The sequence below is a fragment of the Fonsecaea multimorphosa genome, assembly GCF_000836435.1.
Source record: "Fonsecaea multimorphosa CBS 102226 unplaced genomic scaffold supercont1.22, whole genome shotgun sequence".
Taxonomy (NCBI): domain Eukaryota; kingdom Fungi; phylum Ascomycota; class Eurotiomycetes; order Chaetothyriales; family Herpotrichiellaceae; genus Fonsecaea; species Fonsecaea multimorphosa.
The window spans coordinates 406837-430819 of NW_015971656.1; the positions used below are offsets into that span (position 1 = coordinate 406837).

The window sequence follows — 23983 nt, forward strand, 5'->3', positions numbered from 1 at the left end:
CAAATTCACCTACCTGCCATTCTCGTTCAGTCTGCGAAAACATGCCTCCGTTCGGTTTCTTCTCTTCACCCAGTCTCATTCAACGTCCTTGACATTCGTCGCCCTTATTGTTTTCGTTTCTACTAGCCTGCTGGCCGGGTCTTGTTTTCCTTCTTCCCAGCTGTCCAATTTGTCCTTGGCGCGTTGACTAGTTGGTTGTGATCGCTCGCCACTTGCAGTCATGGAGCATTTCAGCATGTCTTTCTCGACGCCGGACGAGGGCCACCTGTCTCAGGCCCCGCTGGTCGGGCGAATGATCGACAGCCCATCTTCGGAGTTGGAAATCCGATACCCTGCCCCAATAGGGTTCCAACAGTCTGACTCTATCACCACCCCCATGAATCCAGTAAATGCGTTCCCACAAGCAACCTGGTTACAGCTCCTTGAACAAAGCCGCGTTGATTGTCCGAGTGACCCTTCACAGACTGCCCTTTCGCGTCACCAGACGTCAAACTCAAATCTCATCATAGCCACACTTGTTGGTCGACCCGATATTGCAGCCTTTCGAGACACGGTGTGCAGCTACCTTCGTCTTACGTCGGGATTGTGGACTGAGTTATACAAACCTCGAGAATACACAACTGCTCACCGCCTCCTGACTCGCTACCTCTCCCAGCAGTACGGCAGACTTCCTCCTGACTTGTGGCGCTTGATCAATGAACTCAGAGATCAGTTTGATTTCGAGCAATCGCGCTACGAGTGTATCGACATCATCTCCTCGATCCCGACCCCACCGAATATGTTTACCCACGGTTTGGCGCTTTCCGGAGGCGACGGGCCCGACTTGAGGGGTCCTCATGGTTGGGCAACTCCTCGTTCGCTCGAAGCGAGTAGTTCTCGTGCAGCCCAAATGCCCAGTCCAGGCCCTGGCCCAGACAGTCAAACAAGACCGACAACGCCTGTTTCTGTGGCGAACGGCAGGAGAAGACTCCAGAGTCCTCCCCATCAGGAGGCGAGAGACAAAGGAAGAGCGCCAAGAGGAAAGAGATACAAATGTCCTTATATGAATTGCAGGCATGACGCTTTTAGGAATGCTGGGAACTTCACCAATCATATGCGCAGACTCCATGCAGAGTCGGAGTATGGCAACCGACCTCCAGCAGATTTCCTGGTGCCAGACTCATCCCCTCAGCCCAGCAATCAAGGCGACACCACCTCTTCGGTAATTACAAACGTGAGCGACTCACCTCTGACTCGACGAAGATTGTCCGACGAGTCCGCCGCCAGTGAAGATGGGATGACGACCGCCGGCGATGACCGTGTCAGAGACATCGGCGACATCGCTTTCACTGCTGAACAGGACAAATTCCATATCGGCATGGGACAAGGGGTATTTGATCAGGGCTCTCCAGAAGTGCCTGTGACCAGCAGGCTGGAGTCCAGTTCCCTTCTGGAGGCCTTCAGATTTGTTCCGACAAATTACTCAGCACTGCAAATGTCGCAGTGTGACCGCAAGCAAGGGTCTCACTATCCTCCACAAGACGAGGTTAGATATGGTCAATTTCAAATCATGGAAGAGCAAGCATGGCAGATGAGAACAGGCTAGCTTGGGTTGTCGGTAGTCCAGTCCGACAAAAGTGAGTCCTTGCCGTGAGGTTGTCAGTACTCGGTATTAGGTGGGATTTCCATGCTGCACTTCGGAGATAGGTCGAGGCGTAGGCCCTTGTTTGTCGCTATTCCTCTAATCAGTCCACTTAATCCTCTACGAGGCTCGTATTGGCGGCCACGGGGCAATAAACACAAAGTGGTTAGAACCCTGTCATAAGAAACCAGTATTGGAGCTATTCCGAGATAATGAGAGACTGTACCATCAGCACCATGCCACGAGGGCTGGCTCAGCAGCAACAGTACGCAAAGGGACGTTTTGGGTTGCGGTGACTCGTGTTCGCAATACGCAGCTCCCGGAACACGCTGTGCCCTCCATCGGTCGATCGTCCATAGCGGTACATGATGACAAGAGAGTATGGAACTTTGGCCAGTGTTGCCCCAGGTGGCGGAGGTGGCGGTGGGAAAACTCTTTCAGAAAAAGGCAAACAGATGATGCTCGTCAAGCATTCCTTCATTTCGATTTGATGATATGGCCCAGCGATAAAACCTGAAACACACCTGTTAGAGCTAGTCTTCAAAGGAGTCGACCTTGTGATGGCGCTACGAAGTCCAGGAGTAAGCCGGGGACGCAGGGACAAGAAGTGATGTTAATGTAGGTCGCGACAGTTGGCTTCAGCTGCGAAGGGGTGCGAAGCTTATTCGGATCTCCGTTCCAAACGAAATCGGCTCAAGCATGTTGAGGAAGCGTGGCAGTGTATGATTGGAATCACGGAAGTGGACGGCCATCCAAGGTTGCCGTCCAGCGCAAACAGAAAGCCAGAGATCCCCACCATCAAATTGCATCGAGCTGTCGAAACGAGCAATCGCCTTTCAGTGCGGGTGGTTGGTCCTGCATGATGGAGTAGCTGTGCGGTAGTTCATCGGTAGCCGCCCAGCTGATGAACGGCGCCAACGGTGCGGTTCGTCAGTGCCTGAACCTCCAATGCAGGTCCCCCACGGACTCTCGAGGCCGAGTGCTGACGTCGAATGTGTTCTCTATGAGGAAGGCTTGCTAAATTGCAGATCTGCACATGCGAGGAGTCTGGCCTAGAGCCATCGAAAGTGCTCTGCGGAAGAATCGGTGAAGAATCGGAACAGTACCTCGTATTTTTGATTGTCCGTGCTGTGGCACAAGTACGATGACGATGTGATGGAACTGGCATTCACCTTGAGGCTCGACTAGTTACCAGCCAAGAACATCGAATTGTATCATATGGTATTTCTGTGTTAGTCTCTGTGGCAAGTCGTAATTCAAACTGGTTCCTGTGGGTGCCTGGGGATGCTTCTAAAGAGCCGGTTTGGTCGTCAGAAATGTGGAGGAAGGTCGCGAGATCATGCAAAATTGGGGCGGCGATGAGGCACAAGGGTGTTATTTTCGCCACACACTGGCTCCATTTCTGGGGCAGGATCAGTTTGTGCCTCGTACTCGTAGGCACTCGGAAGATTACCGGTAGATACTTGTACAGAAGGGAGCGTCCAGGCTGCAGTGCCAGGCACCTGGTCCACGTTTCATGTAATGTGTAGGAGGATGGGGGGGGTGCTCCGTTGGACATCGGATATTCTGTGCCTTGGTCCCAAGATGGGCTCACCTTCCGTCGCAGAAGGGAAGAGTGGCTCGGTGGGTAGACGAGGATGACTGCGGTGAAATTTGCATGACAGGAGTGATCGGTCGCGGCCAGGAAGGGAAGTGACTGGATGCATGAAGGGAGGGAGCCAATCCCTGCAAGCCGGTTACCTGCGTTTGTCGAGTTGCTCTTTTCGGTGTGATGGACGAGGTAGAGCGAGACTGAATGTTGCGTCGCTAGGTACTCGGTAGAGGGACAAATGATGAGCGCAGACAGGCCATCATCGCCTCAGTGGAGCCCCCTTGGCACCCGCTGGGGTGGCCGTTGGGTGCCGTGATTCCCACGTTCACCTCTGAGCATGCGAATGCTTGAAGAGAGCAGGGGCGGGCAAGCCCAAGGAGGGGCAGTGGGTTAGGCTCCTGGGAATCGCTGGGAGGGCTCCCCCAGCCCCTACCAACCTCTATCCCTAACCCGACTGAGCGCAAACAACGATACTTTCGGTTTCTGTTTTCATTTTCCCTCTTTCTCTCTTCCCTCTTCCACACACTCATCGCAGCACGACTCGCACATCCGCAGTTCCAATAACGCATTCATGATGATTTCCGTATCTGCCTTGCCTAACTTTGCTCGTCCACTATATCTCTCTAACATGCGCACCTTCCCTTTCGCTGCCACCTGGTCTGTCGTACACCTACATCCTCCTATATACCTCCCTGCGACCCATTCCCTGCCCTCCGAGCTCTGCTCAACTTACTGTCTCACTGCGCCCATCCATTCTACCCAAGCCTGAATACTTCTATTTCATCTCTCACACCTTGTTTACTGGTCTTTTCCTACTTAGTCTCTGTGTCGGTGATACCCATATTCGATTAATGCTTTCACTACCACAGGCTATCTAGAACTTCCAAGCGACAGTGCTCGTCGCTGGCACACCTTTTACTGTCCCTCCAACCGGCCTCCCATTGTGCTCCTTGCAACACACCAGGGCGACCCTCGACTCTGGAGAGACAGGCAACTACGTCGTAACCCCCCTTCCTACCCATTGGGCTCCCTCAACGTTTTCCACCGTCTCTCAGCCCTGAACCGACGGCCATGAATTCCAATCCGCAAGGCCTTCGGTTTCCGCAGCCGCATCCACCCACATCTGCCTTCTCCCAGGGTCGCGCTGAATTCACACAAGCCAACGCCATCTCGTCCAGAACTAACGAATTGACCCGTCATCGAGATTTCATCCTCTATTCACATGTCATCCAAGCCTTGCTCGTGGCCGACAAGCATGAGTTGGACCTGCTGAAGGTCATGCGCGAGCAACCAGAGTCTCCCCTATTCCGAGGATTCTATGGAAACATTTACTCCACTCCTCCAGAGGATATCTTCTCTTTGATTCTACTGATCAGAGCGGACGAGAGCTGGGACGCTATGAAACAGGATGTCCTAATACAAGTCAACAACGCTCAACCTCTTCCAGCGTCTTTTGGCACGAATTCCAAGAGATCGGGTCACCAGTACACAAGACCTAGACGGAGGTTATTTCACTCTCCTTCGGGTCCCCAGCAGAGCCATCCCGGGTTCGTATCACAACATCCGGGTCGTGGTGCAGGCTCATCTGGCGCCGCAGGGAGCCCTACGTCTGCTGAGGGCCATTTATCGAAGGTGAATTCTGGTCGAACCGCGCCTCCTGGTTATTGTTTCTACTGTCCGTCGAAGAATTGTAAGAAATTCTTCATCAAGCAAGGTCACTATGAGAATCATCTGTGGACATTGCACCATGAGATTGCTGGTGCCCACGACCCAGCCGACGACCTCCGCAAGATACCGAGCTCAGGACAGCCAAGTACGGAAGGCATGAGTGAACCGGGTGCAGCAAGACCGCCTAGAGGTGCTACGGCACTGTCACCCCCTCGACCAGTCCTAGCAACTTCGATGCCACACCCATCTAATTCAGCTTCTCCTTTGCCGCAGATCGTCCCATCACTTGGCCTCAACCCCCATACTGTCGGCTCATACACACTTCAGTCCGGTACCAGCCCTCAAACCAGCCTTCCCCAGAAACGACCCCCTGACACAGGCATACTTCCGTCTGACTTTGAATTTCAGAATGATGAAGACTGGAATTCCTTTCTCCTTTCCGACGAACAGCAATTTTTGCAAACACCGTTGAGCCAAACAAATTCAAATTCCAACCAATCTTTTTTCTCCATGGGCTCCCACACGGGAAGCTAGCATCCGGTCGACCGCGCGAACGAGACCATCAAGATTACACAATACCCGCTACGCTCACCACCAGAGCCCACCTTCCTGCTGCTCAAGAGGTTGAGCAAGGACTCTCCCCGTTCCCAACCCTGTGTTAAGGTCCTGCGGCATCTCCCATGGAACGCCGATGAACCCATTGTGGAGTCCCACACATCTGATACATACCAGCACCCAGAGACAACAGCCTGGGTACCAGCACCAGAAGGACAGTCGATTTTTGCTGGGATTCCTCCAGCGGACTGCATGGGCGCCGTCATTTTCGTGCGGATTTCCTCGGGGAAGTAGCCGACGAAGATGAACGCTCATTAGAACTACTAAGCCAGTCAGCGCCAGGGGCCGAACGGTGTCTCTGGCTGGGAGTTAGAATTATTTTGGTAAGTCTAGGTACTATAAGGCGCTCGGTTTTGCCGTTGACTTTTTATAGAAGGACATGAGATGACGAGTCATGAGTTGCCGAGCATATTGCTCGAGGATACGGTTCGGTATCTGCCACCAGATTTCTTGCTTTGTATTGCGAGCATGTCATGCCATGATGGGGTTTTGAGGCTCTCAGTCGATGATATCAAGAGCAAGCCATGTGCCTTGATGCTACGAGAGACGGATTTATGTTTTTGCTGATCAATAATATAGGTGGATGGAGCTAGGTTGATACCCATGGGCGTTGGGCCAAGTTTTGGCATATTCCTCTGTTTGGGAGTAAAGGGGTCCAACTATGTTATGCATGGCAATATTTGGTTTTGCCTGTCTAGAGATACCCATCTATCATTGACGAGTTGAGCTTGTGAGATGTTGAGCCTCGGTTAGTCGGAGTCGGCGACATCCCCAAATGAGGGGAACTTGAGGTCAATCGTCGAGGCCCTTCATATGTCCCGAGTCAAGCGAGTATAGAGTAATCATCAATTGCTTCGGCAGTGTGAGATATATCAGACTGACCACCTGTGACAATCCGTTTCCACTCGAGCCCGTTCATCATCCATCGTCTTCACAAACACACAGACTACAACGCCACCATGTCCTTCCAACAGAACGCCTATGTTCTCGGCGTGGGTCTCACCCAATTCATCAAACCCCGCCAGTTACGCCCCTATCCCGAGTAAGTCCCCGGAAAACAACCTCATCTCTGGTTTTAGGGATCTTCAAGCACCCACCTCCTTCTCTTAAGCGAGCACATGTCCCAGGCTGACGAAGGGCTAGACTGGGCTTTGAAGCCGGCACCAAAGCTCTATTGGATGCCCACATCACATACGACGACGTCCAGACCGGAGTGGCATGCTATTGCTATGGCGACACCACCTCCGGCCAGCGCATCTTCTACCAGTTCGGCATGACCAACATCCCCATATACAACACGAACAATGCCTGCGCGACGGGATCTACGGGCTTGCAACTCGCCCGGACGCTGGTACGGGGGGGCATCGTCGATGTCGTCATGGTGATTGGCTTTGAGACCATGAAGCCCGGCTCTATCAAGAGTATCTGGGACGATAGGCCGAGTCCCATGGGCTTGGGGACCAGGCTGATGGAGGAGACGAGGGGGAAGCACGATACGCCGAGGAACGCCCAGTTCTTTGCCAACGCTGGCAGGGAGTATATGGAGAAGTAAGTCCTGGAAGCCCCATTAATTGGCTGTCTGTGCGTCGCCTCTGTCGTTTGGACTCGCGGTTCGCCTCGGCCAGGTCGCATCTGCCTCACGCAAGGCTGATCCCCCATTTCCCCTTTTCTTGATTGAACTTGTTCACTAACCTATTGCTGCCACCCCCAGATATGGCGCCTCAGCTCGTGACTTCGCCGAGATCGCCCGCATCTCGCACGAGCACTCATCACGGAATCCTTATGCCCAATTCAACACCGTCTACACCCTCGACGAGATCGAAAAGTCACCCATGATCCACTACCCACTGACAAAACTCCAATGCTCACCCACCTCCGACGGCGCGGGCGCAGCAGTCATCGTGTCCCAGCGCTTCCTCGAGTCTCGGCCTGAACTCAAGTCTCACGCGGTCCTGATGGCCGGACAATCTCTCATGACGGATTCCCCGGCTCTGTTCTCGCGTTCCGCCATGGACCTCGTGGGCTTCGACATGACGAAACGCGCGGCCAAGGCAGCTCTGGAGGAAGCGGGCGTGTCCGCTCGAGACGTCAAGGTGTGCGAGGTGCACGACTGCTTCTCCGCCAACGAACTCATCCTCCTTGAAGGCCTCGGGTTCTGCGACCAAGGCAAGGCCCACCACATGGTCAGAAACGGGGACATCACATACGGTGGCAAGGGACCCATTGTGAACCCTTCTGGAGGACTGATTTCAAAGGGCCATCCTCTAGGTTTGCACTTCCCCCTTTTCATGCCCACACGCACAAAATCCTCTCAATAGATGATATGCTAACCACAGCTTCCCTCAAATAGGAGCGACCGGCCTCGCCCAATGCGCCGAACTCACGTGGCAGTTGCGCGGCTGGGCCAACAACGGCCGCCTGGTCAAGGACATCGACGTCGCCCTGCAGCACAACCTGGGTCTGGGCGGCGCCGTCGTGGTCACCGTGTACAAGCGCGCCGACGGACGCAAGAACACAGATATCAAAGAGAGCGATGCCCAGATCGCCCAGGCGAGCGGTGTCGGGTATAACCCGGCTGTGGAGGCGAGGGGCGTCACGCTGGGCGATTTTGAGAAGATCCGGAGCAGGAAGTCGCCATGCGAATATGCCCTAGGGGAGACGGCGGAGAAGTTGCAGGCTAGACTGTGATTGTGATCGGAAGGAAGGCCTGTCTCTTCTAGTCATGCACCGTAGGACCCTCTGTTGGCTTCTGGTCAAACCCAAAAAAGAGAGAGAGAGAGAGAGAGGGTCCCAAAGCCAGAGTTATATACTTGATCGCGGCAGTCTGAAACGAGACGCAAGCGTGGTCTCGATGCGCGACAGCTTTCCCAATCGCGTGTAATATCCATCCCTATCTAGCAGTTTCATTTGCATCTGCGAAAACAAACACGCAGGGCTGGACTTTACAAAGTTCATATTATCGTACTATTGGAGACTACCCGGCTAGGCTGGAATAATACATAGTAGACTTCTTTTTAAAGTGGTGGTGGCAGACATTGATTCGACCTTGGGCTCACTTTGTGCCCACGGACGGTCCATATTCTCCCTTTTTTGCCTTTCTTTTCGCGACTCATCATATACACGTCAACATACATATACCCACATCAGGTACCGAGGTATCGTCATCTTAAATTTTCGTTCCTTTTGACAGCCAAAAAAGTCAAACTCCAAAGCTGCCGGATGTCGCTTTCGGTGCCGGCCCCTACGCCCGGTGGCGGCGGTAGGACACCCAGGGGAGTCGTGACGAAGCCAGTGCTGTTGGAAAACGTCCAGCTCCACACTTCGCCCTGGAGCTGCGCGGAGTTGGCTTCGATGCTGTCCCATAGCGCGTTGTAGGCGCGGATGACGTTTTGGTAGACGGAGGGAATGGTGCACCACGCTGGGGCAGCGGAGGTCGAGTTCGCACCGGTGCCGGTGGAGTTGGCAGTGGTGGTATTGCACCTGGCGAGCTGTCTCTCCAACCCCTTGGCCATCATGGAGAGCTGGAACGACCATATCACGCAGCCGTGGTAGGCGGCGTTTGTGAAGTTGGCAATCAGCACGTCCGAGCCCGACAAGGCGGGATTCGCCACGATCATGCTCTGCGGTGTCATCAGCCCGGCAGGGAAAGGTCGAAGCAGGCTGTTCGCCGTGGCGTTGATGAAGCGTGTCTCCTGCGCGGCGGCTTCGGGTGTCGAGGACGAGGCGTTGACGAAGAATACCCGGAAGCTGCTGTCGCTGTGCTGGACGTTGACTGATGACAGATTGTTGTAGCCGTCCAGGGCGATTGAGTATGTTGTGATATTGCCTGAAGGTGGTAGCGACGAGGCGTTGGTCGGGCCGTTGTAGAATGTCGCTGTGTCGACAAAGTGTCCGAGGCGAGAACGCGCGGTCGAGGCTGTGACGTTGGTCTCGAAGAATTGAAGTGTGTTTTCTTCCCAGATCTGGGCCCGGGAGTCGGCCAGCGTGCGCCACGAGGTGGTATTCACGTTCGAGTTGTTCGGGAACACGCCCGATGTACGTGCTAATTGACCAATGGCCCGCAGAGCAGCAGGGACCAGAGCGGTATTGACATCAAAGGGGATCCGACCTCCTCCGAGTCCATAGGTGGAATCTCGCCATTGTCCCACGATCTGATCAGACTTGAGGTGGACGAGATTGGCCGCCGTCTGGTTCTGAGCAAAGGCAGCAGTGATATTCATGATCTTCTCTGCGTTGATGAGCGCCAATTGCTGGTAGGTCAAGTTGCGATTCTGTACGTCGATCGTGCCGGCCTTGCGACTGAGAAGAGGACCGATGCGGGACGGGCTGTTGTTGAAGTATTGCGCCATGAGAACTGGGAGATAGTAGTCTGTGTCAATCATCGGATATGTGAAACCCGGTGCAGTGCTGGTGATGTTGTCCTCCAAGTTCAGGTAGGTCGCATAATCACCTATGGTCTCCTCGTGACAGACGGATCCGTCGCTTCGGTTGAGACGCTCGAGGACAGCCCCGATCACGGCCTCCGTTGCGGAACCATTACCTTGACTCAACACCGGCTCCAGGAGCAAAGCGCTGATCATGCTGTCGCGGCCAAAGTAGGTGAGGAACCTCCATGCTCCCGCGAGCAATTTCTCGGTGTACGAGAGAAACGAAAGCGAGGTGGTCTGATCCGGCTGTTGAGTGATGAGGTTCTGCGAGGCGGTGTTCAGAACGCGGCTTTGCGGGAGCTGCGTCAGTTGGGGATAGTTGAAGCTTGCGGAGAACAGGTAAAACCCTGCCCCGAAGCTGATGGTCTTGTTTCGCTGGTTGATCGTGATATTAGAACCCGAATTTTGATATGGGACCATGGTGAAAGTGGTAGTGGTGACGTTGTCCAGCCATAGTCGTGAGAGGGTCGCTCCGGTACCGTTCGACCTTGTGATATTGATGGCATCCTGAATGATCGGACGAAGAAGGCTCGGGCCCTCCGTGAAATCTCGGATAGTCCTAATACTGCCCAGTATCGGGATGGTCAATGTGGCAGAGGTGTTGAATGAGATGACTCCCTCGACACCGACAAACGGATTTGCCGAGCCTTGGGCGGTTCTGTAGACCGGACCTAACGGGGACCCAACAGTCGAATTGACGAGCTCAATGGCGAGCGATCCATTGGGGCCGTCCTGAGGCTGGAAAAACGTACAAATCCCGCTGTTGCCGGCAGGCCAGGCTATGATCAATCGAGGACCGATTATAGTCAGGTTTGAGTCAGGAAGCGGACTGGTGACCACAGCTTGCGAATCACTGTGGCAGTCCGAGTAGAAGTAGTTGTCATAAGGGGGGTCAGTCAAGTGCTGGGTCACAGCAGGGCAAGAAGTCTGAGCCCAGCAGGACTGCAGCCAGAATGCAAGAAAGAGAACAGAAGATGCTAGCATGGTGAGTAGTATCTGCGGTGTGTTTACGTTACCCCAGAGGAAGCGAACCCCACGCATGTGAGGTAAAAGAGACACCCCATCGACTAGAACAGCATGACACTCTTTTATAGAAAGCCAATCGTCAGCAATGTAACTCGAAGACTCGAATACGAGCGAGATGCTGGAGGTCACTGCCAAATGATCGACAATGACATCAACGGGGAAGCTCGCCAAAAAATGAATGCGGAGATGCTGATCGTGCCACGCAAAAGGCATGGCCAAGCGAAAGAATCAAGGAAATTGCCGAAACCTTGACACATTTTTGGTCTGGTCAATGCGGGGAGAGAGAAGGAGAGCCTTTTTTTGAGCCGGCCAGCGGTGGATGATGACCACGAGGTGTGAGTAGCAGAACGAGGCGGACATCCGAAAGGAGAAGAGTGGGAGGTGGTGTTTTGTCAGCCAATCAGGATGGAGTTGCCATTGCGGCTCATTTACTCCGTCACTACGGCAGCGCATTCCTGACCCCCAGTGCAGTCTACGAATCAGACACGCAGAGCAACACAGACAATGACAGAGCACACAGAAACATCGACATCTTGTCACCACACCTTGTGAAGTTCGTCGGAGCCAATGCTCGTTGGTCGTCCTGACGCAGCAGTTGATAATCAGACGGTTCTTTTTGGGGCTGTTCATCGAATCGTCCACCTATTGATTGCTACTTTGACGATCCGTTGGTCATGGACGAGGCACAGACATCCGTCAAACGAACGCGTCAGGCTTGTGAGCCATGCCGGTAAGCTCATGCGAGCCGTGACTAGATGGCGAACCACTTTCGCTCATCCATATCCAAAGCCGCAAAAAGACAAGATGTACGGGCGAGAGGCCAGTCTGCGCTCTTTGCGCGCGACTTAGAAAGGATTGTGTCTATGGTGCTTGGCCCGATCAACACTCAATGGCCCCTCAAGGCTTACTTAAGGAATACAGAAACGACACAATTTGCTCCTTATCTTCTGCCTCAAGATGTTCACGCCACGGTAAACAAGTGCTCCCGCCTGCAACATGCGGCTTGAGGTTCCTGGAGACTGACGTGCTGACCTGCGGATCATAGGGCGACAGACTGGGCGCCCTCGAAGCACAAGTGGCCGAAATGCGGAAGATCTTGGAGTACGTTGCGAATCTCGAGAGTAAATGATGCATGGGAACACTAACTGCGATGAGGAATCGTCAGCCTAGTTCAGTAGCACAGCCCGTTCCATCGACAGTGCCTCAATCTGCTCCAACGCCTACTGATCTCGACATGCGGATCTCGGATTTATCTCCGTACAACAGGTATGCTAATTTGAGCCAATCACCCTCTGGTTCAGCTCATACTCAGTCCACGTCACACGCAGACTTCCGCCTTGGAATGTCGTCGGGCATTTCGTCCAGCTGTACCTCAAGTATTGCAATTGCCAGCCACTTCCACTGTTCTCCTCTGAGGTCCTGACGACCACTTTCAGCTCGCGAGATCCAGAGCTAATACTAGCGATGCTAGCACTGGCGTCGCGCTTTGACCCAGATATTCCCGGAGACAACCAAATGGATCCATCACGCAGGTTCGAAAGTCGGGTAACTCAGGCAAGAGAGTTGGTAATGCATCGGGTCACACATGGGCCTATCGAATTGTCCACGATCCAAGCATTATGCCTTCTGAGCCTAGGGGAGTTCAATAGTAAGTCTACTGTGACAGTACTTTTGCCGCGGTTGCTGACAGTCCCCAGATGGAAACACTCCACGAGCAAGCACCTATATGTCGCTAGCAATGGACCTCGTTTCATCCTCAGGATTGTCTTCGGAGCAGAGGAGACTTGACTATGACCGTGTTGACGACGAGCGACGGCGGTGCTACTGGAGCCTACTGCTTCTAAGGAATCTCTACGGGGTTTCTATCAGCACTTTTTCATTTGTTCAGGATGAAAGGACACCGAGGTTTCCCCAAAGACCTGACCCCCCAGCAGGTACAAGCTCTCAAATGACTGATGCAGCCTTGGAGCAGCCAGACGTGCCGCATTCCGCTAATGAACCCTCTGACCTCGGCATCTTCGCGTACGTTGTGCAGATGAGCCAAGTGTGGCAGAGAGCTGCCAGGTTTGCAAACAGACGTGGAAACGTTAGTACGCTTCCTGCATGGTCACCGCAGTCAGAGTATTCACAGATCACCGCGGAACTGATGGATCTCGAGACACGGTTGCCGTACAAGTATCGATTTCGGCCATCACGGTTTCAGGATCAAGACTGCCATCAGCTCGACAAACATCGTGACTTCTGGGCCTCGTGGATCTTGCTCCAAACTCTTTACCACACCATCCTCTGTCTGCTCAATCATCCGCTTCTATTGTTTCTCCGCCTGAGAAACTTCAGGGTCACGATGCTACCGGAGGTCTTCCTTCAACACACGGCTGATCTCACGGAAAGTCACACAGAGTGGATCATACACGTGCTGGACTTGTGCCAGAGGAAAGAATTCCAGCTGTCCGACCCATTTTTGGCGCACTGCGCAGCCATTGCTGGCACAATCTATCTGCAGCAAAGTTTCTCCGGCGACAATGAGGTGAAGACAAAGAAGCAGGCCAGCTTCAGAAAGTGCGTCTCATTTGTTCGAGATTTGGGCTCATTCTGGCCGTATATCAACCAACTTGTAGGTGTCCTCCCGCTTTTCGTCATCCTCGCATGATGCTTGAATACTATCTGACACGTCGGACAGGCGGATAAGATCGAAGAGTTCGAAAAAGTGGTGTCAACCTCTTTCCATGCTTCCGCATCTCAGAGGCCTCCAGATTCCCGCATCTTTATCGACCTGAGCCTGTTCTGGGAGATTATCGAGTCCTCCTTTGTGAGCGAACTCCCCCAAAATGCAGGTAGTTACTTCGGTGCTTCTCTCATGTCTCATCGCCAATCGTCTTCCTCCGGAGAAATCCTTCGCAGTCGACTTCTACCCCAACCCACTCGCCTCAGCCACCACGGTGCATCACCACGGGCCGCAGAAGATGCCGAGTCCACGGCTGCGCTGCCTCCTCACGACTCCCTTCTAGAGACGGATATTCGCAACGTGGACTTTAGGAATGAGGGGGTTTCCATTCCGGCACAAAGTTATTTTGCGCAAGGGCAGGATTTGGCTGGAAGTCTGGATGATTGGTGGCTTTCAGGGCAGTCAACCTGACAGCCAATAGCCAGCAGCCAGCTCGTAATTATACCTAATGAATATCTGCCAATGTGAGGGAAACCTACAGGCGGCGTACCCCCGATCGGGCCCAGGGTGGTGCCACCCTATACTCACCCCGGCCGCGCCCCAGTCAGGGTTAGTGGCGTGTACATGTCGGCTGACATTGTCGACAGACATGTCTGTCTGTGTAGCGTTGATCACAACAGATAACGAAACTCCTCGGTGTCACGGTCATCAACGTATATAAGTGGAGAAAGGTGTGGATTCATACCAATGTCCGTCATAGCATGATTATCTGTGTAGAGACATGCGGAATTGCACTACTAATATTCAGCTATAAATCCTGGATATATCAAGTACTAGAGAACCAAGTCTCTAGAGATCCGCTATCGTGCCATGTATCATCTGCCTCTGAAGAAGGGTCCCATGAGCCCATATAAAGGTCGAGGTCAAGAATATCATCGAGGACTCCTGGGCTCTTCGACCACTCACCTTTACGCTCTGCCCGGACCTTGGCCGCGTACTCTTTCAAGCGCCATAGTGGTTTCCACATATTAGCTGACTTTGGGTCTGTCTGTGAAGAGAAATGGCGGTCGATGATATCCCATGCTCTCTCGGCCTCGTCACCCTCTGTCCAGAAGCACAGGGTCCGTAGGATCAGCACAGTGACGTGCCACTGCTTGTGAACGGAAAAGTACCACTGCCAGCAGGTTAACCCGGGATCGAGCTTCACCTCTTCATGGAGAGCGAGAATATCGAGCGCGTTGACAAACTGCGCCTTTTGCTCGGCGCATACAACGGTCGAGTCCTGCGCCATAGCCGTGTACTGTGTCGGGTGATTGGCAACGATCCTCAGTTTCGCCGTAAGGACGTTTCCGACCATGGAGCACAATCGATTCAGGGGTTCGGATAGCTCACGCTCACAAGCATTCAGATATCGGTCCCGTAAAGTCTTTTCAAAGGTTTGGAGAATCATGTCTTTGTCTTCGCTCTCCACCATCCTTGAGAGTCTAGGCATGTCAGTCGAAGAAGTCAAGGCAGTATGAGTCATCCAGCTCTCGAAACGAATCAGCGCAAACGTCATTTCGCTGCAGCCGGCTTTTGAAAGTATTTCTGAGCTGTCGGGATGTATGTCGGCGTCGTTGACGTTCAGCGGTAGTTCTGTATCAAAGGACACGGGGAAGATACTGGCGTCGCATCCGTGGTCCTCAGAGGCCCGATAGTCAAGCATACAAATCTGCCACCAGATTCGGCGTCGCATCTCGGTCTCGAACGGGGAGAATTTGAAGTGGCTGCCGTCTCTATGTAGTCCCATGGCTCTGGCAATACTGAGAGCAAGACCTGTAAGTGTGAGGACGGCCCGGGTATTCTGCCTTCTTACGCAACTCTAAATCACCATGTGAGTGGAAGCTCATTCGATAAGGGGATCACTTACTAGTAGAATGACAAACGCCTGCAGGACTCGTAGGTCATGCGTTTCGATGAAGTTGGCCTCTTTGAGGGCCTGCTCCGTGGCGGCCTTGTAAGATGTGTAGAGTGCCTCGGTATCATCCCCTACCACCGCTGGTATATCCTTTGGTTCGAGACTGGCGACAGCGGCAAAACTGATTGCGAGTACAAGCGCGTTCCATCCTTTGCCAGTGACGCCGCCATCGAAAACCGCTTGATCAACGACCCGTTTCACAGTCGGTCTATGAATTACTCTTATGATGGGGTCGACGTTTTCGAGATAGATGCTCCATAACCTGCGCAAACCACTTCTGGTGGGTTGAAGTAACGGCTTCCACTCAGACGAACATCTTATCTGGTCGCGTATCACTCGGTCGGAGCTGAAGGTGGATATGTGCTGACCCTGATCGTTTCGGAGACCGTCGGCCAGGACTTGACCAAGGTCTTCGACCTAGCCATAGGGTAAATTAGCGGTCCAGAAACCAATGGGTCTTCGCTTACCTCTCGAGGAAGGCGGGCCCAGAAGGTAGCAGAGATCAGGCGACAATTACCGTCCCCATCTCTGAGCAGGCGTCCGTTACAGGCTTCACTCTTGCTGGTGGTCGCTGAGGATGGGCTGCAGCTAGCTTGGCTATCTGACAAGAACGAGGCTTGCGCGTTTGGCGTGCCATTCGCACTGGGCGTTGCAGCCCTGGAGGGATTCATCGATTGAGCTTTCTTGAGCCGCCGCCGCCGGATTCGGCCGCTGGGGTAGATACATGGGGCTGCAGCGACGGTGCAGTTCAGGCATGGATCGGTGCGATTGCACTTCACCTTGCGTTGATAACACAGCGAGCAGGAACGCCCATGTCTGCCTTCTCGCGCGCTCAGGGCTCGCACTTGCCCTGTGGAATTCGGCATGACTGGTGAGTCGTCAGGATCAATGGCGGATGCGGTCTTTGCAGAGATGGTTCCAGATCTCAGCGGACTAACTGGTCCGATGTGAGGTGGTCGTGCGACAGGACGAACGGATTTATCGGTTCTCTCGCCTTGGGCTTGGGTTCGCTGGGGAATACCGAGAGAAGCGAGTCGACCGAGAGAGCCGAGATAAAGTACAGATGGCTAGTGCGTAAACGTGCCTGGGGAGCCCATCTCGAAATACCTTGTTCTAAACAAGCTTTGGGTTGTGGCGACGGCTTGTAATCTCTGGCGCTAGCCACTGATAGAGCCGAACAGCGAGCAAGATTTGTCTGTTACTGGCTGCTTCTACGAGCTGTCAGATACGGATCGATCTGGAAATGAACTCACCGAAGCTATCTCGGACAGCCGCTAAAGGGGCTTCGAACTCTGACTTGCTAGAGCTCTAAAATGCCGTGAAGTCCTGCGAAAGAGGTGGAAGTTTCAGTGTGAAAAGACGGCAGTAGCAGCCACCTCCTCGTTCAGCAAGTTGCTTCTTCAAGCAGTTCTGTCGACACTTCACATCACTTCCTGAGTCAACTCGCTCGCCATGGATACCATACTTAGCAAAGAGACGTCTCCCGTTGAGTCGGCTGCTACGAAGGGCGGCCAACATGAGGTCGGCGTCACCGAGGTCTTTGTTGACCCCGACATCGAGAAGAGGGCGATCAAGAAATTCGATAGACTCGTTCTTCCACAGATGGCTCTCATCATGCTGATAGCTTACCTTGATCGTGCAAACATTGGTACATGTGAACGCACCACATTGTGCGTGATAGTTGTCACTGACACCAGATCTCAGGAAACGCCGTCGTCTTCGGGCTGAAGACTGACCTCAACTTTCATGGGCACCAGTTCAACTACATTGTCATGATCTTTTACGTCACATACATTGTTTTCGACATTCCTTGGGTCATGTGCGTAAAGCGATTTGGCGGGCACAAAGTGTTGGCCGTCGCTATGGGCGGCTGGAGCCTTGTCACTCTGGGCACCGGTTTTATTCAGAACTATGGTCAGGCGATCACCGTCCGGCTCCTCTTGGGCCTCTTTGAAGCAGGACTCCTTTGCTGTCTTACGTTTATCATTACAATGGTCTATTCTCGTGAGCAACAAGCACGCAGGGTGGGTGTGCTGTACTATGCTGTCACCTGCTCTGGTGCCTTTGGCGGCCTCATTGCCTACGGCATCCAGACAATGGGGAGCCAACTCGGCATCGCCGCATGGCGCTGGCTTTTCATCATCGAAGGCGCCGTCTCGTTCGTGGTCTGTAGCTTGGGTTGGCTTTCTCTGCCCAAAAGTGCTGGGGAAGCCTGGTTTCTCACCGAGGAGGAACGTGAGGTCATGCGCGCGAGGAGAGCACGCGATGCCTCCTACTCGGGTGGTGACGACTTTTCCTGGAAGTATGTCTCGATGGCCTTCTCCGACATCCATGTCTACGTGGCGGCCATATGCTTGTTCTGTGCGAGCATTCCAGCAACTGGTTTTGCCACTTTCCTCCCAACGATCCTTCTGGGCCTCGGGTAAGTCTTTCCCACACAGATAGGAGATCTGGGCGCGTTGCTGAAGACTTAATGCAGATATACATCGCTGCAAGCAAATTACCTCTCGATTCCTGTCTACGCCTTGGCAACCATTGTCATCATTACGGTCTGTACTCTCTCTGATAAGTACAAGCACCGGTCATATTTCTTGATGTGCATTCCTGCAGTGGTCATTATCGGCTATATCATCATTCTTGCTACACCAAACGGCGCGGCTGGCTACTTTGCCATGTTTATGGTTGGCGCTGGTATGTCCTGGTGGTCTTCTTATCTGCCGAAGTGACTCACGTCTGTTCTGCAGGGATATATCCGTTCAACTGCCTATTGCTCACTTGGGCTTCGAACAATTTTGCCCCGGACTACAAGCGGTCGGTTGCCTTGCCGCTCTTTGCTTCAATTTCCAGTACCTCCGGTCTCGTGTCGTCCGAAATTTACCCAGCCTCCGACAGCCCTAGGTACATCAAAGGAAACGCTGTCTCGTTGGGCATGGAGGTCCTCGCGCTCGTCGGCATCATGGCAATCTACTTCATTCTCAAGTCAAGAAGCGATAAGAAGGCCGAGATGCTCGCCCAAGGAGCGACAGAGAATGGCAAGTCTGGTGACAAAGGCCTCCATTTCCAATACACGATGTGAACGAGTATCCGCTCAGTTGCGCTTACTGGACATCTCAACCCCGTTCAATGGCACAGAGATTCATTCGCAGCGAGTTTAACAACAGAACTCCTTCGCGTACGCACTGTTTTGAAGTTCCAGCGTTGCCAATGAGCTAATCCCAACTAGTCCTAATCCTAGTCGGACTAGCATCCTCAAGATTAGGATCCCAAAGGTCTCGAGGGATTAGGTAGAATCTTAACTAGACCTTACTAAGCAAGGCTTAGTACACTAAACTAGCTAGAAATAGACTAGTATACCTAGTCACATAGGTGTTGATCATGTAGAGTTCACGTGACTTCTCCGTGACTGAATATCCTCTAGTCCGTTTCTAGTTGGTGTATAAGGATTAGCTAGGATTAGAATCAGGAGTAGAATCCCTCATCGCTAGGTTGAGGATTAGGATTAGGATATCTACGTCCTACAGATCTCGGTATCTTGAATTGTCGAACCTCCCCAGTCATCTTCTGGCTAGCTTCGAACGGTTATGTGCGTCTTTAGTTAGCTTATTTAGCAAAATCAGACGAGTGTGCTTTGACGTGCCGGGGTATGCGCCCGCTCCCATTGTTCTTTTGCCCTGTACCATAGCTTGTTTCCATTTCGATCTGGAGGTCTATCAGTAGATCCAGGAAAAACAAATTTAGATGGCATCTAATCCGTAAAAACCACGATAAGGTCACATTACCTTCGGACGTCTCGGGCTTTGCGCTCTATCATCCACCGATCAATCACTATTTCAAGACCGAAATGAGGGTACGGTATAATAGGTCTGGTAACGTGCATGCAAGCTCCTGAGCAAACCTTTCTCCCTCGCTCATCAAAGTCACCCCCTCTTGCTGAAAGGGACACCCTTGCAACGTGCATCCCCTAGCAAAGATGGTGTCAGCTAAGGTCACCGGCATTTGGATCTATCCTGTCAAGAGCTGCCGAGGCATCCAGGTACAGAGCGCTGACATCGACGAGTTTGGCTTGAAGTATGACCGGATCTATATGATTGTTGAGCCGGTCAGAAAGACGCCCGGTCGCTTCAAGTCCATGAGCCAGAAGCGATATCCAAAGGTCAAAATCTATGCAGTCCAGACATGCCGATACTGACAGGGCTACTCAGATGGCAAAATTGCATCAATCAATCCTGATCGAGGATGGCACTGGCAAAAGGGCCGTGAGAGTGACCGACTCGGACAATGAGTTGTCGATCGAACTTCCTCTGGAGCCATCGTACGGCGTTGAACGTACCCCATCGTTCTCCCGCAAGCGCTGACCTGTTATGAAAAGCACGGATACGTTACAAGTGCTCCCTACAGAGTTGCCCTTTATTCCCGAGGATACCAACATGCTGGACATGGGCGACTCCTTTGCCGGCTTCTTTACTTCTTTCATGGGTAAAGATTGTCGGCTTGTCTACCGTGATGCCAACCGGGTCGTACACGGCAATCCGCTTGAGAGGTGGGACATGGACTGGAGCGGGTTTCTATGGCCGCGTAGAATCGTCACCGCCTGCACGGATAACGCGCCGATCCATTTTGTGACGGAAGAAAGCCTGTCAACGCTGTCGACCGAGATGGGTGTCGCGGTCGCGGCGGATCGGTTTCGAGCAAGTTTCATCCTTCAGGGCATTACAGAGCCTTGGGATGAGGAGAACTGGAAGTTGATCTACGTAGAAGGAGTGGGAAGAATCTCCGTTACCTGCCGCCAACCGAGATGTCAAGTTCCCAACGTGGACCCCGAGGCTGGAAAGATCGATAGACTGTGCCAACCAACCTCGTGGCTGAAAAAAAATCATCAGTCAGATCCGAGCCCCGTTTGGGGTAAATCCGCCATATTTGGTATGATGGCTACGCATCACAAGCCTGGTAAGCCGGTGTCCGGGCCTTAACTCTAATGGCGTCCCGTGAAACATGTGCTCATTGGTGAATTGATAGGCGGCAAGATCATGGTAGGAGCCAAAGTCACGGTCTTAAGACGTGGAGAACACTGCCTTGTCTTCCCCTGACTTTTACGCTATGCCGGAAATCGCTCTTTGCGGTGCTAATTGAACTCTTTGGAGATCTTTGGAGGACTAGATGGGTAGAATGAGTTCTGGGGTTTGTGCGGTCAACTTTAGTGGCGGTATTCTAGACCCGTGATGCCGCAATCGCAAACACTCACAGAGCCGCGCCTTGTAAGAGCGCTGGGTGAGCCCAGTGGCAATGCATACATGGAAACGGGAAAGCCTGGGCTTATCTTTTGGCCAACTCCACATTGACAGGCTCGGCCGTCTCGGGATATTCGGGTCTTGCTTGCCGCACTTGGTCTCTTGAAGCAGACTGCCTCATGGCCGATGTTAGGGACCAAGGCTAGAAGACTTCTTCGAAGGGCTTCGAAAGCATACAACGAAAGGGGGACCCTTGGAAATATAGTACAAGACAAGAGATAAAGAGCCGGAAAGAATGATAAAGCGCTCTGATATGTCTTTATGGCCGTGATTTCAGTTCCATATGCCCTTCCCAACAGGCAGGGAGTGGTTGCCAAGGTGTGAAAGATCCAAAGCCGCGAGGCGGGGACGCCATAAATGGGCCTATGGCTGTCCTCATTCTAGCGTAGAGAATTTACGAACTGTCACCGTTATTTCACAAGGCAAAAAATTGATCCGTAGCTGTATCGTAATAGCCGAGGACCCTTGTCAACACGGATGAGAATCTGTTACTAGAGTTGAAGAGTGCCGAGAGCACCGAAGGCACAAGCCAGATACACGGCGTTCTATATGGCTGCATCTGTTTAATAAATGAATAAATACTACGGAGCTGTTATATCTTGAATTTTATATGTGATCCTATTTTGCAGTCGTATGGGGCATTCTATATCAGTCTGGAGTTTTATTGAATCGGAAAACGACGCATCAAAGGATATTCTATCCAGTATCTCCCTGAAAGAGCGCTTTCGACTTTTTAGACCGGAGCTGGAGCGGCATACCATTTCGAGCCGACTGAGTTTGACACGATGGAGGATACTTCAGCGACTGAGGCCCTAGCGAATGGAGAACACGGTCAATTGCGACCCAAAAGCTACTTTGGCGATCGTGCTACAGAAGAGATGGAGGAGCATCTGAAACTTGAAAGCCGTACGTTACAGGAGACCTTGGCTTGTGCTTGCCGTTTGATTGCTATGCGTCAGGAAGATGCTGGGCTCGCCGGACAGATCACCGCTCGCTCCCCGGATCATGAAGGGCGGTACTGGACACTTCGGTTCGGCGTCGGCTGGGACGAAGCTGAACCCGGCGACTTCATCGAAGTGGGTGGCGACCTTCAAACGACCTCTGGCACGGGGATGGCCAACCCAGCCACGCGCTTCCACCTTTGGGTATATGCTGCGAGGCAGGACGTCCAATGTATCATCCACACACATTCGCCGTGGGTCTCGGCCCTTGTCGCGGCGGGCGAACCCCTTGTCGTCGCTCAAATGGACATGACGCCATTCCACGACGACTGTGCTTTTCTCTCCGAGTGGCCCGGCGTACCGATCGCAGATCAGGAGGGGGTCATCATTGCCGGGGCATTAGGACAGAAAAAGTCCATCGTCCTGGCCCACCATGGGTTCCTGACCGCAGGCGTCTCCATTCAAGAAGCGACCTACCTAGCAGTCTATCTGGAACGGGCTGCTCGCACCCAAGTTCGGGCGCGGCCATTTGGCAAGCTGTCTCCCCTAAGATCAGACATGGGCAGCGAAGCACACGATTACCTTTTGCAATCCAGACTTGTAGGCGCCACATTTGAATACTGGACGCGCCAAGCCATGCGAAAGACCTGAAATAGAGGCTTTAGGAGAGCGAATTCATATCTATCATGTAGTCAGATGAAGTCAAATGTATTTTTGTCGATGACTACGGATCCGGGCCAGAATCTAGTCCCGCAGATTGAAAGTAGGTAGACGAGACGAAGAGACTCTTTGGAGTCTCAGATCCATCAGGCCTGTGCTTCCCTCCATCGACGTGCCCATGACAGGTTGTCGAAAGCTGACGCCTACGAATTGGCCAAGGTGCCTCAGTCCTTGGGTGTCCCAATGGGCTGGCTCAAATGGGTAAAACCTCTCTAATAATCCTCTACTTGACAGCTCGTCTCGAGCAAGTACTGACACTGAACACGTGGCTGGAGATTCGACTTCACCTCCACTTTCCTCCGTTGTAAGCATTTTCTTGGCTGACAGTGAAGGTCAAAGCGGCTACTGAGATAGGTGGCCTTGGACATTGCTCGCAGGAACCCAGAAGTTGCTCTTGTTAGGGCCGAACGATAGTCCAAAGATCCAACTAACAAGGTTCAGTCGGCGCTCTCGGTGGTATCATTCTGCCTGCCTGCTTGAACATATCCCCATGCCAGATCTGTGTCAGTGGATAGCCCTTCCGAAACCTTTTTCACGAAGCTCTCGCCCTGTGGAAGTGCCATCCAGACCGCATCTCCTCGACTCGTTCCCATCCAGCCCTGAGAACCGCACGATGACTCCAGTCACACTCAAGGCCGTCACCTTCCCTGGCTACGAAGCCATCACTAAACGCTATGCAATTGCTGCCGCGATTGTTGTGCCGGCAAATTACCTCACCCTGGCCACATCGGGTCACGTTGGGCTTGACGCTGAGGGAAACTTGGCTGATGGTGTAGAGCAACAAATCAGACTGACTTTCGAGGTATGCGACAACGGTTGATGACGGCCACTTACCCACTCAAAATCTCCCTGTCATATCTCTCTAACTACTCAATGTGGTACAGAACGTGGAAAAAGCAATTCTCGCGGCTGCTCCATCATTGACAAAGACGCAGGCTTGGTCGTCTGTTTATCAAATTACGAGCTACATCAAGGGTAGCCTTGATGACGCCGCTGTAAATGCCATGTTTAAGGTAGCGAGCGAGACCCTCGGAGAGCACAAGCCTGCCTGGACATGCGTTGGCGTGGAGGACCTCGTTCTCGGGAGGTATGAAATGGCTGTCTTTGCGGCGATACCGCCGGCTTGAAAAGACTACAGGTAGACGACTTTAGAGATGCCTTGTAGTAAGAGACGGCTGTCACGAATATCTTGGGGCTGAGTACAGCTCCCACCCAGCTTGGGTGGGAAGAGACCTTTATCTCTCCTTAAGCGTCGAGTCGTTGTCTATAGAGAATCTACAGCTAGTTGAATACAGCATCTGTTACGAAGTGCCAGTGCTCAGATCACGTGGAATCTCTGACAACGGCCTACTGGGCCATCTTAATCTCTTGAGATCCCGGCGCAACTCAGCAGCTTGCCAAAGGAGTAATATAGACCTTGAGATTTTTCCCTGTCAAAGAAGCTTTCATGGGCCTACTGAGTGC

At 52.8% G+C, this 23983-nt stretch overlaps 10 protein-coding genes across 10 annotated transcripts; 8 read left to right on the top strand and 2 right to left on the bottom strand.

The window, feature by feature from the left end:
- Positions 1–220: 220 nt before the first annotated feature.
- On the top strand, positions 221–1585 carry Z520_09152 (uncharacterized protein; the record flags this gene model as incomplete). The annotated part of the gene is made up of 1 exon (XM_016779647.1): positions 221–1585. One exon carries the CDS (start codon positions 221–223, stop codon positions 1583–1585), a length of 1365 nt encoding a protein of 454 aa, XP_016629358.1.
- Positions 1586–4283: 2698 nt separating this feature from the next.
- Z520_09153 (uncharacterized protein) lies at positions 4284–5414 on the top strand (the record flags this gene model as incomplete). The annotated part of the gene is made up of 1 exon (XM_016779648.1): positions 4284–5414. The coding sequence occupies one exon, from the start codon at positions 4284–4286 to the stop codon at positions 5412–5414; it is 1131 nt and encodes a 376-aa protein (XP_016629359.1).
- Positions 5415–6454: 1040 nt separating this feature from the next.
- On the top strand, positions 6455–8183 carry Z520_09154 (uncharacterized protein; the record flags this gene model as incomplete). Its single annotated transcript, XM_016779649.1, has 4 exons — positions 6455–6537; positions 6639–7043; positions 7207–7763; positions 7846–8183. 4 exons carry the CDS (start codon positions 6455–6457, stop codon positions 8181–8183), a joined length of 1383 nt encoding a protein of 460 aa, XP_016629360.1.
- A 473-nt stretch (positions 8184–8656) lies between these two features.
- Z520_09155 (uncharacterized protein) lies at positions 8657–10906 on the bottom strand (the record flags this gene model as incomplete). The annotated part of the gene is made up of 1 exon (XM_016779650.1): positions 8657–10906. The coding sequence occupies one exon, from the start codon at positions 10904–10906 to the stop codon at positions 8657–8659; it is 2250 nt and encodes a 749-aa protein (XP_016629361.1).
- Positions 10907–11811: 905 nt separating this feature from the next.
- Z520_09156 (uncharacterized protein) lies at positions 11812–14084 on the top strand (the record flags this gene model as incomplete). Its single annotated transcript, XM_016779651.1, has 6 exons — positions 11812–11919; positions 11994–12049; positions 12119–12214; positions 12277–12596; positions 12646–13562; positions 13629–14084. The coding sequence occupies 6 exons, from the start codon at positions 11812–11814 to the stop codon at positions 14082–14084; spliced, it is 1953 nt and encodes a 650-aa protein (XP_016629362.1).
- Positions 14085–14439: 355 nt separating this feature from the next.
- Z520_09157 (uncharacterized protein) lies at positions 14440–16241 on the bottom strand (the record flags this gene model as incomplete). Its single annotated transcript, XM_016779652.1, has 3 exons — positions 14440–15474; positions 15523–15987; positions 16038–16241. The coding sequence occupies 3 exons, from the start codon at positions 16239–16241 to the stop codon at positions 14440–14442; spliced, it is 1704 nt and encodes a 567-aa protein (XP_016629363.1).
- Positions 16242–17022: 781 nt separating this feature from the next.
- Positions 17023–18646, top strand: Z520_09158 (uncharacterized protein; the record flags this gene model as incomplete). The annotated part of the gene is made up of 4 exons (XM_016779653.1): positions 17023–17218; positions 17275–17992; positions 18050–18261; positions 18315–18646. The coding sequence occupies 4 exons, from the start codon at positions 17023–17025 to the stop codon at positions 18644–18646; spliced, it is 1458 nt and encodes a 485-aa protein (XP_016629364.1).
- An 894-nt stretch (positions 18647–19540) lies between these two features.
- Positions 19541–20540, top strand: Z520_09159 (uncharacterized protein; the record flags this gene model as incomplete). The annotated part of the gene is made up of 3 exons (XM_016779654.1): positions 19541–19723; positions 19773–19896; positions 19957–20540. The coding sequence occupies 3 exons, from the start codon at positions 19541–19543 to the stop codon at positions 20538–20540; spliced, it is 891 nt and encodes a 296-aa protein (XP_016629365.1).
- Positions 20541–21643: 1103 nt separating this feature from the next.
- On the top strand, positions 21644–22450 carry Z520_09160 (uncharacterized protein; the record flags this gene model as incomplete). Its single annotated transcript, XM_016779655.1, has 1 exon — positions 21644–22450. One exon carries the CDS (start codon positions 21644–21646, stop codon positions 22448–22450), a length of 807 nt encoding a protein of 268 aa, XP_016629366.1.
- Positions 22451–23132: 682 nt separating this feature from the next.
- Positions 23133–23646, top strand: Z520_09161 (uncharacterized protein; the record flags this gene model as incomplete). Its single annotated transcript, XM_016779656.1, has 2 exons — positions 23133–23321; positions 23404–23646. 2 exons carry the CDS (start codon positions 23133–23135, stop codon positions 23644–23646), a joined length of 432 nt encoding a protein of 143 aa, XP_016629367.1.
- Positions 23647–23983: the final 337 nt, after the last annotated feature.